The following is a 20,258-nucleotide window of genomic DNA, read 5'->3' as shown; positions in this document are numbered from 1 at the left end:
TCTCTCTCTCTCTCTCTCTCTCTCTCTCTCTCTCTCTCTCTCTCTCTCTCTCTCTCTCTCTCTCTCACCTTGAACCGCTGATAACGAGTCTCATGTGCCATCGCTAAAAAACACTCCATCTTTTCTCTTCGTCTTCGGGAGTGAGTGCACGGAGACTCCCCCCCCCCTCCCCTGCTCTGTATCACTGTTCGGCTCACAAGTTTGCTCGGCCCTCTTGTTCTCTTGGTATCTGATGCTATTTTTGCTTCCTTGAACTCATCCACCTCCTCTCTTGCTTTTGTGATTGTTCTTTGCATCTCTCATCTATCTTCCTTCCAGTTACTACTACTACTACTACTACTACTACTACCACTACTACTACTACTACTACTACTACTACTACTACTACTACTACTACTTCTTCCCTTCCTTTGTTTCTTTATTTCTCCATACTTTCTTTCCTTTCTTCTGCCCTTCCATCAGTCTTCCTTCACCTCCTTCTCCTCATTCTTTCCGTCCTCCTTTACTTTCCTCTCTTCCTGCTTCCCTTCTTTCCTTCCTTTCCCCTACATCTATGCCTCTACTTAACCTTCATTCCTTCCTTTCTTCTATCTTCTTCAACTTCTTCTCTTCTCCTCCTCTTTCCGTCCTTCATCCTTCCTTCCTCCTCGCTCTCTGTCCAAGCAATGCGATGTAGTACACTGACACTAACAAGAGTCACCCGCTATTGGGGCACTTTCCAACGCAAGTAGTAAGTGCGAGAGCCTCAACTCCTTTAGAAATCGAATAGACCGTTCTTTCGTTGAGTCAGGAGAGAACTGAACATATACGTGGCGAAGTGCTTTAATTCATCTGATCTGCAGGCACGAGGTGACTGTCGAGCAGATCAAATCACAGAGCGGCCAACCTCGTAATGAGCCAATAGAGTTTTTATTGCTTCTCTCTCCATGTTTCTTCAACCTCCTTCTTTCTCTCTCCCACAAAACTCATTGCAGACGGGTGGGGAGAGAGGAAGCAGAATACTTTCCCACGCCCTTTCATCTCAGCCCCACCAATGCTCCTCCTCTTGAGCCAAACTCGTGTGTCCTCCATGAACAGCAACATAAAAACAGTACTCGAAATTAACGTGTTTTTGCCACCACTTTCCCTTTTAACCTCGCGTTTCATATACACCTGACCCTCGTTTTCTGTGGGAGGGATGACGCGTGGGTATGGAGTGGTGGTCGGGGCAGGGACAGGGGGCTTTTTTGGGGGGTTGGTGAGAATATGACGCCAAGCCGACAAATCAAGCGAGTACAAAGGGTTCAGGTAAAGCCAATCAGTACAAAGGTTGATTCGGAGTCAAATGCAACAAAAGAACACTCCAAACAAACCAATAGGAAAAAAATAAAACACGGCAGTACTACATCCCTTTCATGTTGCAAACGCACTCACCCAACAGGCTACCCTCATGCATTCCCTCTTCACTGCTATACTCTCTCTCTCTCTCTCTCTCTCTCTCTCTCTCTCTCTCTCTCTCTCTCTCTCTCTCTCTCTCTCTCTCTCTCTCTCTCTCTCTCTCTCTCTCTCTCTCTCTCTCTCTCTCTCTCTCTCTCTCTCTCTCACTATATAGGCTTTGAGTTCGTTCCTGATTTATGAGAGAGAGAGAGAGAGAGAGAGAGATAACCAGTAGGTGACAGGTAAGAGCATCAGGTATTCCTCTCTCTACACCTGTGCCACCTTCATGAGAGGCAGGGGAGAGAAGGAAGGCGTCTCTCTCAAGGATTCCCAGTGGCTTGTAATGTCTAGGGTCCGTATTTTCAGACGCTCATAATAAATATTTCCGGTCACAAATTACTGGGGTTGATTTCTTATGACTTTGACGTTCATGGTTTATAAGCCTTATGAAATTATCACTAGGCTCATAAAACTACTTCAGGAAATACCCACAACCTCTATGTACAAAAACCTTACCAAATGTGGATGTGTAAGGCCTACAATGCTTGAGAATATGGGCCTAGTTATTTTTCTATGTATTAATTTGTCTGTGGATGTCTACTATTTCCTTCGTCTTTTTTAAAATTTAATTGTAGAGGTAAGACATTCGTGGGGTAATTACTTCCCCTTTAATCAATCCGAGGCACTTCCGATACTGTCCCAGCTACTCTATTGGTGCTGCTAATGCTCTAATGCTACCTTGCACGGCTTCCCCCCCCCTCCCCCCCCCCCCCCCCTCTCTCTCTCTCTCTCTCTCTCTCTCTCTCTCTCTCTCTCTCCCCCCCCCCCCTCCGTGAATTATCTCGCTCTAAATGTATTGATTCGTTGCCAAACTCACTAACACAATACATGTAAATATTTGTGGCTCATAATATTAACTTTGAGGTATGCCGCCCACTTTATTTTATTCACAGGTATAAAGTTCACTATTTTTTTCCACGGGTAGCGTTTCGTTTGGTCTAATTTGTCTGTGGTGGTGTGTGTGGTTGATTTATCTGCGGTTTGTTTGTCTATGGTTGTCTGTGTGTCTGATTGTTTGTGGTCTGTCTTTCTGTGTGTCTGATGCCGATCTTTCATAGGTGGTCTGTGTGGTGGTCTGTCTTTGGTGGTGTCTGTGGTGGTCTACCTTTGGTGATGTCTGTGGTAATCTGTCTTTAGTGGTCTGTCTGTTGTAATGTCTGTTGTGGTATGTCTGTAGTGGTATGTTTGTGGTAATCTGTCTGTGAAAATCTGTCTGTGGGAGTGTATAGAAATCAGTCTGTGGAAATGTGTAAAAATCTGACTGTGGAAATATGTCTGAGGAACTGTTGAAATCTGACTGTGATGGTCTGTCTTTGGTAGTCTGCGGTCTCTGTCTGCTAACCTATCTGTCAGCTGCGTCATGGCTCTGTATCCCCCCGACACAGCCAGACACGTGAGACAAGACAGGTAAAAGAGGTGTGTGCGGGGAGATAAGGAAGAACATAACCCTTTCCTTGCCTCCTCTAGCTCCTCCCCTCCTCCCCCCTGAAGGTATTAATGGTTACATCACGTCTTCACCCCTTCCCCCTCTCCCCTTCCTCTTCTCTCCTTTATAACATACTTCTACGCTCTCTCTCGTGACTGTGGGTTTCGTTCGTGATAATTTCATTCAACTTTTGTACCCATGCTTGTACCCAGCTCTCTCTCTCTCTCTCTCTCTCTCTCTCTCTCTCTCTCTCTCTCTCTCTCTCTCTCTCTCTCTCTCTCTCTCTCTCTTATCAAAGACCCTGAGAAAGGTCCTCGGTCAGCCGCCACTGTCTGATAAGCGAGGCGGTGGTGGTGATAAGCCCAAGGAGGAGGAGGAGGAGGAGGAGGAGGAGGAGGAGGAGGAAGAGGAGGAGGAGGAGGAGCAGTGTGTCACCTGTAACAATCAGGGGCTTAGGGTAGTGTTTCTCCAGAGTGTTCCTGGTGGTGCTCGCGCTGTCACGCTTCTGTGCACGATCCTGCAGCTCCCCGCCGCCTCCGCCACACTCCCCGCCGCGCCTCCCCAGCCTACATAAGCAACTTGCACGATGGTCGGTCCTCGCGGGGATATGCGGCACGAACTCTCGTTTCCGACGTGAAATAAAAATGTGAAGCAAAGTGTAACCCCGAGGGAGAGGAGCATCGGCAGCGGCAGAATCGGAAGAACCAACAAAAACAACACCACCACCACCACCACCACCACCACCAACAACAACAACAACAGCAGAGGAGGAGGAGAAGGAAGACACAACCTCAGCAGAATCATCAGCATCATCAGCACCAACATAGCAACAGGAGGGCCGTCAAGGGGTGTACGTGTGTGTGTGCGTGTGTGCGTGCTGAGCTTGCTAGATCTGTCTGTGGATGCGATGGCTCGATCTAAAGACGACTAGGTCAGCATTCCTTGACCAGGGCAGGGTCACGGCACTACACCCCCCTACCCCCTCCTCCTAGTCCCCCTTCCCCCACAAACCATGACCTCAAGTGCGACAAAGACTTCACCAAACACCAACGGAAGTCACGATACAACACCCACTATGATGACGATGATGAGTTCCTGGTGTCCAGATGACGACAACCGGACACCTTACAAGCCCCCAGCCCCACCTCCGCCCCGCCCCCGCCGCCCCACGCCCGCCTCCAGCCTGGCGTCCCTAGCGGCGGTGGTGGTGGTGGTGGTAGCGGGGCTGGCGGGGCCCGTGGAAGCCGGCCTGATGGACTTCTCGGCGCCGGAAGTGATCCAGTACGGCACATGCGCCCAACCCAAAGACCAGCAGCCCTTTGACTTCCGCCAGGTGAGTGCTTACCTTACCTGTGGCCGGGGAGGGGGACGGGAGGGGGGGAAAGGGAAGGACGGGAGAAAGGAAAGGGATGAAGAATGGGAAGGATTGGAGAAGGGAGAGAGTCGGGAGACGGGAAGGAACGGAGAAGGGAAAGGGATGAGGATGAAGAAATGGAAGGAGTAGAGATGAAAGGGATGAAGGTGAGGAAGGCATTGAGAAGGGAACGGGATAAAAAGGGGAAAGAATGGGATAAAGTAGGAAAAAGGCCTGAAGAAAAGGAAGGAATGGAGAAGGAAAGGGATGAAGAAGGGGAAAGAATGGGATGAAATATGGAAAAGGAATGAAGAGGAAAGAATCGAAAAGGTGAAAGGGAACAGAATGAAGAAGGGAAAGGAATGGAGAAGAGAAAGGGATGAAGAATTGGAAGGTATGGAGGAGGGAAAGGGTGAAGAAGGGGAAGGAATGAAGAAGGAAATGAGATGAAGAAGGGAAAGGAATGTAAAATGAGGGAATGGGAAAGGAGAAGAGCGACAAGTGAAAGGAAAATGAAAGGCAAGATGAATGGGCAGGAATGGAAAAAATAAAAGGGAGGATAAAGCAGAAGGAATGGAGGAAAAGGAAGCAATAAGAAAAAAAGGTAAGGAAGTAAAAATGAGGAGTAAAAGAAGGGAAAGGAATGAAGGAGATAAGGAGAGGCAAGGGAAGGAGAGAGAAAGGGAGGAGGAAGGAGGATGGATACATAAATAAGAGATGTGGCGGAAAAGAGTATAGGGGGAGGGAAAATGAAAGGAAAGGGGAGGGGGAAAGAAGAGCAAGGTGAATAGCAAGGAAAGAGAAAGTGGGAAAAAAGAGAAGCGAATTGTGGATCGAGGGGGGACGAAAAAGAAGAATAGGCAAAGAAATGGAAGGGATATAGGATGGAGGGGGAACTAAAGGGAAAAATTAAAGAAAGAGTATAAACGAATGAAGAAGGGGAAGAGCTAGGCTGCTACAGGTTAGAAAATGATAAGGGGAAGATGAAACAAAAAGCAATATAAAGGAAAGAAGATGAAGGAAGGAAAGGAAAGGGAAGAGGAAGGAAGGAAAGGGAAGGGGAAGGGAAGGGAAGGGAAAGGAAAGGAAAAGGAAGGGGACGGAAGGGAAAGGAAAGGAAAGGGGACGGAAAGGCAACGGAAGGGGAAGGAAAGGAAAGGGAAGGGGACGGAAAGGAAAGGAAAGAGAAGGGAACAGAAGTGAAAGGAAAGGGAAGGGGAAGGAAAGGAAAGGGAAGAGGAAGGTAAGGGAATGGGATGGAAAAGGGAAGGAAAGGGACGGAAAGGAAAGGAAAGGGAAGGAAAGGAAAGGGAAGGAAAAGGAAAGGATGGGAAGGGAAGGGAGGAAAGGGGAAGGGAAAGGAACGGAAGTGAAAGGAGGGGAAGGGAAGAAAAGGGAATGAAAGGGAAGGGAAGGAAAGGGAAGGGGAAGGGAAAGGAAAGGGAAGGGAAGGGAAAGAAAAGAGGGGAGAGGAAAGAAGAGGAGGGAAAGGAAAGAAGAGAAAGGGATAAAGGCACAGAGGGCAACAACGACTCGGTCACAAGAGAGGGATATGAAAAGAAGGAAAACCAATGTGAATGAATGAATGAATGAGAGGGTGGTGAAAGGAGGGAGAGGAAGGGAGAGGGAGGGGAGAGGGAAATCAAACATGCACTACACTCATCAATGACCTCCCTCCCCCTACCCCCATCAAAAATTACATATATACATTTCCGTGATACTGCTGACTGCCCTCCCTCCCTCTCCCCCCTGCCCCCCCACGCCCTCTGTTGTGTGGGAATGAAAGGTATTAATGACGCAAAAATAATTAATGTGTGTGTGTGTGTGTGTGTGTGTGTGTGTGTGTGTGTGTGTGTGTGTGTGAGCCGTAATATGCTTTGTTTGAATAATTATAGGTGAATGCGTGTATGTCAGCATATCGACCGCCCCATCGCCCCCTCCCCCCGCCAATGCCCCCCCACCCCTGAATGCAGCCTTTCAGTGCCCTCTTTCTCCCTCCATTAAAACGTATCTATCACATCTACATATTTGTCCGCGCCGCCATTCATCTGTCGATACGGTCATGAAAACCCCATTCGTGACAGGATAATAAATTTTACACACGCTCCTCTCTTTGTAATCATGAATCCCCGCCACACATACATTCACGCCAACACGATGCCGTACACACACACGCACACGCACACACACACACACACGCACACACACACACACACACACACACGCACAGGTATACATTTGGAATTCCCTGACATGAAGTAAATCAATGGAAAAAAAAAAAAAAAGGTCACTGATTTTCAACCCTTTCCCCTCCCACAAACATCCCTCGAACACTCACACGTCCCCAATACCCTAACCCATGAACACTCTCACAGCCCCACCCTTCCTTATCACCCACTACGGCCTTCATTATACTTTCTTCCCCTTCGAGTACACCCCCCACCCTCGCCTTCCCCTTAATCACCCTCTTCTCGCCTTTACACACTTCCACATCACTACATATTTATTCCCTCGTCACACCATGGAGGTAGGTAGAATCCTACCTCCATGCGTCACACCCTCCCTTTCCCGTCACTTCCCACATCCTCATCTCCCCTGCACCCGTCTAGCACCATCATCTCCTCCCCTCTACCCTCATATCCCCTTTCCCCCACACCATTACACCCCTCACATATTCCCCGTTGACACCTTCGCACTGCCTTCCCAAGCACATCCTCACCCCCAACATCACATTCTGATACTCTCAAATACATTGTTTAATAATGGTGATGTTACGTGCCCCTCACTTGAATCTCTCTACTAAATTCTTTACTCTTTAACTCTTATTTACGTTTTCCTTTTCCTTTTTTTTCTTTTTTCCTTTTTCTTTTTTTTATATTTTTATTAATTTACTTTCTTTTTCCTCTGCGCCTCAGTTCAACGGTCTGTGGTACCAGGTGGAGATGGTCCCCAATAGCTACATGGAGCCCAAACAGTGCATCACCTTACACTTCGACTGGAACGGTGAGTACAGGAGTGTGTGGAGGTAAATGGGAGGACGGGAGAGAGAAATTAACAGACAGACAGACAAACAGAAAGATGAACACAAACAAACCCAGACACACATACATAAACGAAAAAGGTGGAGTAGGAAGAGAAGAATGCATATATAGAAAAGCAGAAAGACAGTCAGACAAATAAGATAGGAGGTGGAACAGGAAGAGAAGGATGCACTCAGTCACTGTGGGAGAGAAAGGGAAAGGACAAGGTAGGTGGAGAGGAAGGCGGCCAGGTAAGGAGTCAGAGGAGGAAAGGTTGGCCAGGTGATCAGGTGAGATAAGAAGGTAATGAGGACCTGAGGAAACAATGAGAGTGACACAGGTGGAGGGAGGACGGCGGAGGAGGAGGAGGAGGAAGGAGGATACACAGAAAAGATAGGCTGGGCAGGAGTGAGAAGAAGAAGAGGAAGGATGGAGTCAAGAGGCAAATGAGAGAGAAAAATGGAAAAAATAAGTGTGGAATGTAGGAAATGAAGTAGATAGGAATTAAAGAAAGATGTTTGGTGACGGATGGAGAGAGGAAAGAAAGAAATGTATAAATGTGGGAAGGGAAGAAGATTGGCTGGGAAGGAAAGAAGAGAGAAAGGGAAAAAATGGGGAGGAAGTTCGGAGGAAAGGATGAATGAAGAGATGAAAAATGACGGATATAAAGTATGATGCTTCAGAGGAAAAGACAAAAGAAATGAATAAAAAGAAGCCAGAGAGGTAAAGAGAGAGACAAAGGAAGAGAAGAATGCATAATAGGAATGGATGAAGGAAAACAGTGAGAGTAAAAGGAGAGGAAATAGGAAGAAAGGAGAAGATAAGAAGGAATAATAAACAGTAAAAAAAAAAAATAGCTCACTTCTCATACCCTCACACAAGAATCGAACACGTATACACTACTCCACAACACCCACTAACTCACACCACGCACTACAGATCCTCACTTCCACACCTACTCCACATCCTCCCTTCCCCACTCCTCTCATCGAACCCAACACATCCCCCGTCACGTCACCCTCTCACCTCACTCCCTCTCTTCGTCAGGCGAGGCGTACAACGTGACGACGGTGGGACTGAATGAGTACAACGAGGTGGTGTATCAGGACGCCATCATCACGAGGGAGCAGCCTAAGGACCTCGCCTCACGCCCTTACCTGAAGATTAGAGCGGCCGGAGGTGAGTACAGGGGAAAGGGAGAGGGAAGGAAGTGGAGGTTATGTGGGAGAAAATGAGGGAAAGGGGAGGTAATGAGAAGCTTAATCGGAGAAAATTGAGGAAAGGAAAAGGAAGGTGAGTGAGAGACGGAGGATAGGAATAGGAACGAAAGATGAGGAAGAGGAAGGGAAGGTAAAGTGGGAGAAAACTAGGGGAAAAATACCTGGGGTGTGAGAGAGGAAGGGAAAAATAAAATAAAATAAATTGGTGGTAAATGATAGATGGATAAGAAGGGAGGGGGAAGGGAAACTAAAAAGAGGAAGAGGGGAAGTAAATGTGAAGTAAAAGGAGAGGTGAAAGTAATAGGTAAAGAAATGGGAAAATGGGTAGGTTATAGGGAAGGAAAGGGAAGGGAAGGTAGAAAAGAGAAGGGATTAAATTACTGATTGGTTGATTGGTTCTGGTTGTGAAGCTTTGAGACGGTTTCACGGCTGAGGTTATTGACATTGGAGAAACAAGATACGAGGGACAGGGAGAGGAAGGGAGGATATGGAGGGAGGGGGAAAGGGGGAATATGAAGGGTGGGGGCGAGGAGTCACAACCCCCTTCGCAGATCACGGCACAAAAATAAATGGAGAGAGCGAACAAAAAGAAAAAGGAAAGAGAGAGGAAGGAAAGGTGATGAGAAACTGAAGGATGGAGGTCACTACTAGATGGAGGCAATGAAATGGATCTAGGAAAGTGTCACGAGGTTAATGGAAAAGGGGGGAGGGAGAGAGGGGAAGGGACGGTGAGAATGAGAATGCATATAGAGGTTGAAATAGTGGAAGACAACATAGATAAAAACACTACCAAAGTCCCATTCAAAGGAAAATGTAAATACCTGGAGGAAAATGTCTTACGTAGGTATATAGAGGTAGGTATAAAAAGGTGTAAAAATGGAATAGATAACATACAGATACAACCACCGAGATCCCATTGAAAGATAAATACCTGGAGAAAAAAGTCGTATTGTTAATTCTCACAAAGAAAAGTAACCAAGGAAAGTTTATAGGAATATCTCCCTTTCATTACCTTAGTCACACCTGTAGGCCATCCTCAGGTATGCACGACGATATAATGAAGGCAAAGAATAGACACGTTCGTATTATTAATTCTCACAAAGAAAAGTAATTAGGGAAAGTTTATAGGAATATCTCCCTTTCATTACCTTAGTCACACCTGTACCCCATCTTCAGGTATGCACGACGATATAATGCAGGTAAAGAATAGACACGTTCTTCATACCACACCTCCCCGACTGATTCCACACCTCCATGCAATCCTTTCCCCTGTCCTCTAATCTTCACCCCCCCCTTTCACAGTCCCCCCGGTGCCCTACCACGTGGTCAAGACGGACTACCACAACTTCGCCTGCGTCTACTCCTGCTTCGAACTCTTCGCTCTCATGTTCGAGGCGTTCTCCGTGCTGAGCCGCCACGCCGTGCTGGACGAGGCGACCCAGCAAGCCTGCCACCAAGCCTTCGCCGCCCTGGACGTCGACGTGACCAGACTCCAGCCCGTGCGCCAGGACGGACTGTGTCTTCTGGAGGGGCTGGAAGGCTCAGGTGAGGAGGAGCGGTTGTGATGGGGAGGGAAGTGAGCAGGAGGAGGAAGAAGAGATGATGAGAAGAAAAAGGTATAGATATAAGAGGTAAAATGAGGAGCAAGCGAGGAAATGGAAGTGATATGTGATGGGATGGAAAAGGGATAACAATAGAAGACAGGAAGAGAAGAGGAGGAGCAGGCAATGAGTAGGAAGAGGGATAAACAACGGGAAGGGGAAGAAGAGGCGATGAGAAGGAAAAGGGATATGCAATGGAGAAGAGGAGAAGAGGAAGAGGCGATGGATGGAGGAGGGGTATGCAATGGGAAAGGGAAGGATGAGGAAGAGCAGGAACATGAGGGAAGTTGAAATAGAGAAGAGGAATGAGTAGAAAGTAAGGAAAGGAGAGGATATAAGAGAATGAAAAGAAACTGAGAGGAAAATTAAAGTAGGAGGAGAAAGAGGAGGAAGAAAAAGAGGAAGAGAAAGTAAGGTAAGGAGAGGATATGAGACAATGAAAAGAAACTGAGAGGAAAATTAAAGTAGGAGGAGAAAGAGGAGGAAGAAAAGGAGGAAGACGAGCGGAGAAAAGAGGATGGCAGATGACATGAAGGAACGTAAATAAAGACAAGAGGTGCCACAGAATTGGTTAGCTGGAATGAAGAGGAAAGAAGAACAGGCAGGCCAAAGAGAAGGAGGAGGAATAGGTATCAATACAAGAAGTGGAAGGCGAGTTTACATAGGGAGAAGGAGGAAAAGGAGGAGAAGGGACGAAGGGAGAGCTGAGAGGGAGAGGGAGAGAGAGGGCAGGTAAGGAGGGGAAGGGGGAGGAAAACGAGAAGCGGGGAAGTCCATGAAACTGCAGATAATGTTTAACCAACGATCCGCTGATAAAGCACAAACACTCCCTCCCTCTCCCTCTCCCTCTCTCTCTCTCTCTCTCTCTCTCTCTCTCTCTCTCCCTGGCTGACCCTCATCTCTGCAGGGGAGGCACCGCACTGGGACGAGGACGAGGAGCACGAGGACAGGAATGCATTAGCGGCGTTGACAAGCGAGGAAGTGAACCCAAATGCTTCCTCTGCCTCAAACCGACGCTCAGACCCAACTGTGCAGGAGGAGGAAGTGGAGGAGGGAGAAACGCTGATGGAGGAGGAAGAGGAGGAGGTACAAGAGGGCGAGGAGGATGCAGGAGGGGCCGAGGCCGAAGAAACAGAGGGTATATTAGCCAGCGAAACATCCTCCTTCACGAAGCTTAAACTTGCAACCTTGAGAAACCAGACAGACGGAGTAATACAAGAACGGCCGAACGGAACCTCAGGAGTAAGCGACCTTGAGGGTAAGAAGCCGAGGAAGGGTCACAGGAGGAAAAACATGAAAGGGGTGCGGAGGAGGAAAAAAGGAGAAGGGAAAGAAGAGGAAAAGACCCCTCCAACAACATCACGTAACGAGGATTTCTACCTGGACGAGATTCACCTGGACTCCCTCTACTACCCCATGCCGGAGGAAGAAAGAGGAGGAGGAGGGGGAGGAGGAGATGAACGAGGTAAGTGAGGAAGCGCTTCTGTTGACATGAGTGATGGGTATGTAAGATAGTCTCTCTCTCTCTCTCTCTCTCTCGCCGTCATTCCTAACCTGATGCTCATTACTTGAATTCCAAACACAAGCAAACACGCAGAGCATTTTACCTGGAAAGAAAAAAAAAAAAAGTGGGAGGAAATCACAGCACTTTTTCTCCCAGCCGCTTCATTGCTCTCTCTCCCACGCGCGATTACAAATACCACTTACTCTATATACTTTATTTTGGGGGGAAGGGAGGGAGAACTTAAATTTTTTTTCAATGTTTTTTTTTGTGACAGTTATCTCTCAATTTTGTGGGGTTAGTATGTATTTGTTTCACTTTTTTTTTTTGAGGGGGGAATTGTAGTTAACCTTATATTCAATGTTTTTTTCTCTGTGGCGGAAAGTAATTCAATTTTTTTTTCGGGGTGTTTTTTTCACTATTATTTGAGGGGGTATTTACATAATTCTCTCGATGTTTTTTTTATATCTCATGCCACTTGAATAGCTCACCAAACGACCCTCAGTAAGAAAACACTCAAACACACACACATACACACACACACACACAAAAAAAAAAAATCAACCTGCCAAATTATAATCAATAGTGCCATTTCTCGCACACACCTTATCCTCCTCTTACGTACATTAACGACACAATTAGCACACCCCTAACGGCCGCTAATTAGGAGGTAGGTGACGCATAACAAGCAGAAGGATGAAGAAGTTAGCAGCGTTTTTCTTTTTCATTATTTTCTACCTTCCTACAACTGTCTCTTCCCGGCTGTTTAAATAGGAGAGTATCAAGAGAACTATCGGCGGTGGCCGAAGTGATAGCGTACTGGACCCACATTCGCCGCGTGATGGACGACGCGGGTTCGAATCCTCACGCTACCACTCGGATTTTTCAGTCACCGCCGAGTGGCTTAAAACTACCCACATGCTGTCCTGAAGACCACCCATCAACCCGGACTCTAGAGGAAGCCGTCCAAGCGAATCAAGAACGAGTTCCGGGGGGCAGCATGAGCCAATGCAAGATGGCGCCACTATAAACTCTCGCCTGCGCCAGAACGGGCTGGGCCGACCATCAGGCCCCACCTGGAAGAAGCCTTGGGCCGACCATCAGGCCCCACCGGGAAGATGCCTACCGGCGCAATAGGCAACAACGTAAAAAAAAAAAAAAAAAAAAAAAAAAATAACTTGCCTTTTGCGCTTTATGTACTCGACTTTTCCTTGCCTTTCTATCTCTCTCTGATTTTGTTCTGTTATATTCTTCAGTAAGGTTTGTTTTCTATCTCTCTCTTTGCTTCCGTTTTCTTATTCATTGTAGCACTTGTAATTCTCTGTGTTGTGAATTTGACTTCCCATTCTCTATCTCTGGTTCCGTTTTCGCAGTCTTTTTAGCGGAGTTCGTTTTCTCATCTATCTTTGCTTCCGTTCTTTTATTCTCTGGCATTTATTTTTCTATATGTTGCGTAACTTGACCTATCTTTCTCTTTCTCTACCTCTGGCTTCGTTTGCATTCCCGGTAGCAGCGGGGATCATGTTTCTTAATGGTCCCTCTAAGCGAAAAAATGAGAAAAAAATATCACTCACACAAACCATTTCATAATATATATCAAAGCTTTTGTGATCAGTTTATGTATCATCTATTTTGGGGGGTTTATATCATAGCACAAATTTGGTCCGTCGCTGCTATACGGTCAAGACACAAATTTGGCCCCGTCGCTTCTCATTCTCTTCAGCAGCATTCACCTGTACTACATCAATCTTTAGTTCTTTCATTTTTTTCTTTCCCCTCTTTTTCTTCTCTTTCTCTCATCTCTCTACTTTCTCTGTCACCTTTTCTCTTCACATAAACATAACAAACAAGCCTCAACCACCTAAAACATCCCTTTAAACCACCAAATAGCTCTGACTCTTCCCAGCATTCACCAATCACACTCAGGCAAAGTTTATGGAGTGGGCGTGGCTTGCTTGTGGACTGACCAGTGACACACGATCGGTAATGAGAAAGGCGTATTTGTTTAGTACTGTGAGTGGAGAATTTATCGGCACCGCTCTCTTTCCACCTGCGTCTCTTTCCACCTGTTTCAAGAGCACTAATTAGGAGGCAAGCGACGCATAGCAAGCAGGTGGAAAAAGAGGTTCGCCGTGTTTTTTTTCTGTTCTTTTATTGTTGTTGTCCTCTACGACTCTTTCCGAAGTATTTAAAGAAGAGAGTATCGGCGGAAAATTGTGGGCTTAAACTTCTATCTGACTGTTGGTATATTTTCTGTTTCCTTCTCTTTTTTTATGTTTTTTTTTGTTTTCTTTGTTTTCCTGTTCTTTTTTGTTGTTCTCTACGACCCTTTTCGAAATACTTAAAGAAGAGAGTATAGGAGAAAGACTGTGAAACTAAAGTGGTATCTGTCTGCTGGTTGGTTCACTGTTTTTTTTTTCTCTCTTTTTAATTTGTTTTCCTATTTCCTTTTATCAGTGTGTCGCGGCTATCGTTTCCTTTGATTCTGTTTTTTTACTACTCCCCATTTTTCCTCGTTGGTTTAAGAGGAGAGTTTCGGAACGCTAAAACAAACAAAAAATGGCTCCTGTTTGGGATATATTATTGGACTTGCTTGTTATCTTTCTTTTGTTTTTCGTTTTTTTTCCTGCTTTCTTCCTTTCGCAGCGTTTCTCCGGCATCGTTCTCTTTCGTTTTTGTTTCTATTTATGTTCAGGGTTTTCTTCTCTTTTTTTATTTATTTTCTTACTTCCTTTTATATCAGCGTGTTGCGGCTTTCGTTTACTTTAATTCCATTTTTGCACTACCATGTTTTTAGGAGGGAAGTTACGGACGCTAAAACAAAACAAAACAAAACAAAAAAATGGCTTCTGTTTGGGATATATACGACTTCCCTGTTTTTTAATACCTTCCTTTTGTTTTCTTCATTTCCTCCTTTCGCAGCGTCTCTCCGGCATCGTTCTTTTCCTTGTTGTCTCTATTAATGTCCTGGGTTGTCTTTTTTTTATCTTCTTACTTCCTTTTTTATCAGTGTGTTGCGGCTAACGTTTCCTTTAATTCTGTTTCATACTCTAACTGCCATTCTTTCACGTTGTATCAGGAATAGTCTCTCGAAGCGCTAAAACAACAATAACAACAAAAAAACTAGCTTCTGTCAGGGATATGCTCCACTTTCTTATCGCCTTTCTTTTGTTTTCTTGCTCTCTTCCTTTCGCAGCGCTTCGCCAGCATCATTCTCTCTCCTTGTTGTGTTTCTATTTCCTGACGCTACTTCAAATCGCTTCAAGAGGGGAGTATCGAGGCAGCGGAGGAACTAAATTGACTTCTGTCTTCTACGCGCTCGAGTTTCTTCTTTTCTTTTGTTTCCCAAGTACCTGCAGTGGCATTTGACGGGATCGTTCCCTCTCGTTCGTGTCTTTCCCCCGCCGATCTCTCTCTCTCTCTCTCTCTCTCAAAGTTTCAAGAGGATAGTAACAAGGCAATTGATGAAGTGAATAAGCTGGCTACTGTCGAGTGATGTCTGTTGTTTCTTTCTCTTTTGTTTTCTTGTCATTTTATTGTATTTTCTTTATCTGCGTGTTAGCTCTTGGTGTTTTTTTTTTCAGTATTAAGGAAAGGAGTGAGAGAGAGAGAGAGAGAGAGAGAGAGAGAGAGAGAGAGAGAGAGAGAGAGAGAGAGAGAGAGAGAGAGAAAACGAGCGCTGCTGAAGAAAATGAGAACTTAACCAGAGAGAGATAGGGATAGAGAAGCCGAGTACACAACACATAGGCAAGTTATCTTTCTTTACAGTTGCTGACATTACTCATTACTTCCTCCCCTCCACAGATCGGGCGTCGCTCTCCACCCACGACCACGACGGTGCAGGGGGTGTCGCAGCCTCCTCCCCCCTGCTACTCCTCGCCCTGCTCACTCTCGCCCTCTGTGCCCGTGTGCCGCCCGCGCCCTAGGCAGGCAAGCAGACCCCCACAACGGATGGCAAGCCCAGTCGCCACACTCAGTACTCCTTCCCTATCCACCCCGCCCACACCGCTGCCCGAGGAGTGTGGGGTACGTGAGGACAACTTCTCGTGACATACTTTGCCGTGGACACTTTTAATGGCAAAGGAGACAGAACAAAGGCTAAAACATGTACAATTGAAGTCCCGCAATACACTGCCCTCGGTAAAGTAAACAGTGCGGTGGCTCAGTTGGTATGCTGCTGTGACATGTATTCTGAAGTCCCTGGATCGATTTCCATTTCGAGAGGAGGATGAAAAGAGAAAGATCGAAATTATTCCTAGTGTAATACTTTCTGAGGTATAGCCGAGTGATTGTTGTTAACTGACAAGGTGAACAGCAAATAGCAAGAATCGTGTTGTGAGCTGTGTTGTGTTTCATGTTCTTCCAAGGAAAAATCAAATTCCAGCGGTTTACAGTTTGTGGTAAAGCTTTGAGTCGCCTCAGATGCGAGCCAGAACAACATGAACGAAAAAAGGCAAGACGACAAAGAGCAATGGAAATGAGCTTGAGTGACAGGAGTATTGCCCGGGAGAGGAGTTAATTTAAACACAGACAGACAAGAGAAAGGCACAGTAGCTATTCAGTGGCCGCTAAAACCACTGAAAAGACTGGCCATTAAAAAGACCGACAGACACGTGAACCCGGGCATGAAACGGGACACATCTGAACTTACTGCCGCTATCTGTACTACTTGCTGGTGATGGGATGGGATCTTCGAGGTAATAAGTGCTGAGGGGGCAAAGCAAGCTATATTACTTAAACTGAAATGAAAAAAAAAAGTTATGGCAATGGTCTGACAATTGTATAGAAAATTAAATTGATCGTGATTGACGGAAAATAGATGAAGTGGTAGAGGTGAAGGTGAAGGCTTGTTGTGGTGTTTGTTGCTGTGGTGCTGATAAAGAGGAGTGATGAGTAAAGGCTTTCACCGAGTATCTTTCTGCGACTATCTTTTTTTATCTTACTTTAACTGTGACTATCTTTTTTATCTTACTTGCCGATTACTACCGCTCAGCGCAGGTCACGTAGGCGGGGAGACAATGCAAGACACACCGATACATTTTGTTTAATAAAGAAAAAAAATCTGGGATAGACGAACCTTATTGTAACTGAGCCAGTGCGACTCACCTTTTTTTTTTTTTACAGCAAAGGAGACAGCACAAGGGCACAACAAAAAGGAAACAACAATAAAAAAAAGCCCGCTACTCGCTGCTCCTGTAAAGAATCCGAAGAGGTGTCCGAAAAATTATTCCTATAGATACTTAGAAAAACTTCGCAAAGTACCCAAATATGCTACAGAAAACACAGACGAAACACAACAACCACAACAACAAAAACAACAACACCAGCAGCAAGACGAAATAGTGAAAGAGAGGAGGAGGAGGAGGAGGAGGAGAAGGAGGAGGAGGAAAAGTCTAACATATATACATACCAGTGAAAAAAAAGAAAGTTGGAGCAATCAAAACTTTGGCGAGTAAATTATCATCAAAAACTCATCTTTCCGGCAGCACGGAGATGTTTGGGCCGCGTCTCCGTGACGAACCCACGAGCCGCCATTACGACCGTCTGGCGGGGAGGCGACCAGGCGGGCAGGGAGGCGGAAGGAAGGTAAATAAAGAAGAGGAGGGACGACACGGCGCGAGGAGAAACGAAGAGAAAAAGGCAATAAGAAAAGGAAAAACGAAAAGAAAAATTGATAAAGATATTGAACAAGGACGAGATGAGAGGAGGAGGAAGAGGAACAACATGGCACGACGAAAAGGAAATAAGAAAGAAAAGAAAGAATGAAAAAGAAAAGAGGACCATGAAGGAAAGAAGACGAAAAGAAAAACAGAGAAAGAAATGGAACAAAGGCAAAAAGAAAGTATATAAAGAAGATAAAGGAAAACACGGAGCAGCGAGAAGACGAGGAGAAAGAAGCAATCAAACAAGGAAAAGAAGGACGAGCAGGCACGAAGGGAGGAAAAACGAGCAGGTGGGAAAGAAGATGAAAAGGAAAAGAAAAGGAAACATAAAACCAAAGGAAAAACGAACAAGCACGACGAGAGAATGAAAAGAAAAAAGTAACGAGAAAGAAAAAGAAAGATGACCATGTAGGGAAAATTGACTAACAGAAAAAAAGGAAAAAGAAAGGAAACAAAGGCGGAGGGACGAATAGCCCGTAAAAAAATATGGAAAGAAAAGGCAGAAAGAGAGAAAAGAGTGCCAGGCGGGAAAGAAGACAAAAAGAAACAGAGATAAAGAAACGGAACAAAAATGAAATGACAGGATGAAGAGGAGGAAGAGGAGGGACGGGTAGCCAGAAAGAAAGACGAAACGAAAAGCCAGTAAGAATGAAACGGAAAATAAAACGACCGGGCGGGTAAGAAGACGAAAAGAAACAGAGATAAAGAAACGGAACAAAAATGAAATGACAGGATGAAGAGGAGGAAGAGGAGGAACGAGTAGCCAGAAAGAAAGACGAAACGAAAAGCCAGTAAGAATGAAACGGAGAAAAAACGACCGGGCGGGTAAGAAGACGAAAAGAAGAAGAGATAAAGAAAGGGAACAAGCACGGAATGGCAGGATGAAGAGGAGGGACGAATAGCCAAGAAAAAGACGAACAGAAAAGGCAAAAAAAAAAAGGAAAACGACCAGGCGGGTAAGAAGACAAAAAGAAAAAGAGATAAAGCAAGGGAACAAGGATGGAATGGCAAGAGGAGGAGGAGGAACGAATAGTCAAGAAAAAGACGAACAGAAAAGGCAAAAAAAAAAAAAATAATAAAAACGACCAGGAGGTAAAGATGACAAAAAAAAAATACTGAGGAAAGGGAACACGGTTGGACTGACAGTAAGGGGAAGAGGAACGAATACACAACAAACAAAAAAGACGAGAAAAATATAAAGAAAAGAAAAAATGTGAAGTGGAGAGTGGAGAAAGGACAAAAAAGCGATCCATTCTTCACAATATCATCACGACCAAGCTACACTGACAACTCACCTGACAACAAACAAATCATCACAGGTATACAGCTTCATTAATACAGGAAAGGTGTTGCATAGGCCAAACCCCTTGACATACGCATACACAAACTGCACATCATCATCACCATCATCAGCCTCACTACCACCACCACCACCAACAACAACAACAACAACAACAACAACAACAACAACAACAACAACAACAACAACAACAACAACAACAACAACAACAACAACAACAACAACAACAACAACAACAACAACACACCTAGGCACCACATCTATTTTTTTTATACTTGCGATTTCCCCCCGTGAAAAAAAAAATATAGGAAGATAGTATTTTTCCTCCTGTTCCTCCTTTCCCACCCTCTCCTCCCTCGTCACAAAGAGGTGTAGGAGACCCAGTGCTTCCTCCTCTCCTCCTCCTCCTCCTCCGTCTCCTTATTTTCTTCGTTCCTTTCCATCCCCTCCCTGTCTTTCCACTATTCCCGCTCCATCCAAAGAGACTCCCTCCTCCTCCTCCTCCTCCTCCTCCTCCTCCTCCTCCTCCTCCTCCTGCTGCCGCCTCGCCTCGCCACGCCCAACGCTGCTTAACTTCTAATTTCCCCGCTGAGATTGCCTGTGTAAAGAGTTATTTTCCCCGTCCGTCCCAGGGCTGATGACGCGCGGCCACACTCGCCTCCAAACACGCTTAACAAGGACGAAAAGGAAGACATGTAAACAAAGATAAACAATGGCGGAAGAAAGAAAGAGCTTGATTAAAAGAATGCGTCAGAGGAGGGAAGAAAACACGTGTGGCGATAGAAGATGAGTTTGAAATACGTTTAATAAGGAAAAAAAGGAAGACATGAGAAAGAAAGGTGTACCCATTGAAGTCCTTTAACACCTGTAGCAATAGAAAATAAGTTTGAAAGGTTATATATTGTTATTGTTCATACGGACGAAAAAAAAGACAAACCAAAACAACAATAAAGGGGAAGAGAGAAAGAGACTTGAAAAAAAATTACAAAAGATGAAAAAGAAGAAAAGTGTACCAATGGAAATCTTTGTGACGATAGAAAATGAGTTTGAGAAGTTATATAATGTTAGTGTTGAGAAGGACGAAAGAGAAAACATATAAACAAACAAACAATAAAGGGGAAAAAGAAAGAGCCTGTTTAAAAGAATATGTCAGAGGAAGAAAAAAGTATCAACGGCAGTCTTAAAACACATGTGACGGTACAAAATGTTTGAAAAGTATGTATATAAGAGAAAAGAAACACGACTAAAAGAATATATATCAAAGGAGAAAAATGAAACTGCAATTCCAATGGTAACTTTAAAAAACCCGTGACACATAAAAGCTTCAGTGGGTCAGTTTGAATAAAGAAAAAAAAAAAAACTCAGCCATACAATTCCCGTGACAAAGAAGACAGGTGTTCTTTTGTTTTTCGAGGTCATGCAATAGAACCACAAACATTCAAAGGAGGACAATAGGAAAAGAGAAAAATAATAACAGTTGAACAAAAGGAGAGAAAATTTGTACAGCCTCTCTTTTAACTCTCTTTCAGCTTTGTTGGATTCCCTGACTCTGTATTGACGATCTGTACATATGTAAATACTGACGAAAGGTTACCGCCGACACGTGTAGAAACAAGTGACACAGCGCAGAGGTCAGGTGTGTAAAGATTCGCTGTTCTCTTCTTCGTAACGCGTGAAAGGACTTGCAAATACTGAGG

At 45.1% G+C, this 20,258-nt stretch overlaps 1 protein-coding gene across 1 annotated transcript; it reads left to right on the top strand.

Moving 5' to 3' along the window:
* Nucleotides 1–3,448: 3,448 nt before the first annotated feature.
* Nucleotides 3,449–19,950, top strand: LOC127008131 (uncharacterized). The gene is made up of 6 exons (XM_050879766.1): nt 3,449–4,235; nt 7,172–7,259; nt 8,324–8,455; nt 9,799–10,041; nt 11,005–11,562; nt 15,403–19,950. Exons 1-6 carry the CDS (start codon nt 3,915–3,917, stop codon nt 15,522–15,524), a joined length of 1,464 nt encoding a protein of 487 aa, XP_050735723.1. The 5' UTR covers nt 3,449–3,914; the 3' UTR covers nt 15,525–19,950.
* The last annotated feature ends 308 nt before the right edge of the window (nt 19,951–20,258 follow it).

Source organism: Eriocheir sinensis, chromosome 37 (genome assembly GCF_024679095.1).
Source record: "Eriocheir sinensis breed Jianghai 21 chromosome 37, ASM2467909v1, whole genome shotgun sequence".
NCBI lineage: Eukaryota > Metazoa > Arthropoda > Malacostraca > Decapoda > Varunidae > Eriocheir > Eriocheir sinensis.
This window is presented reverse-complemented; position numbering and strand designations above follow the sequence as displayed.

What these genes read in the sequence shown, in the direction of transcription:
- LOC127008131 (XM_050879766.1), top strand. Translation starts at nt 3,915, where the DNA reads ATGACCTCAAGTGCGACAAAGACTTCACCAAACACCAACGGAAGTCAC. An exon ending in AGCCCTTTGACTTCCGCCAG is followed by an intron (nt 4,236 to 7,171) that starts GTGAGTGCTTAC and finishes TCTGCGCCTCAG; the next exon opens with TTCAACGGTCTGTGGTACCA. An exon ending in CTTACACTTCGACTGGAACG is followed by an intron (nt 7,260 to 8,323) that starts GTGAGTACAGGA and finishes TCTCTTCGTCAG; the next exon opens with GCGAGGCGTACAACGTGACG.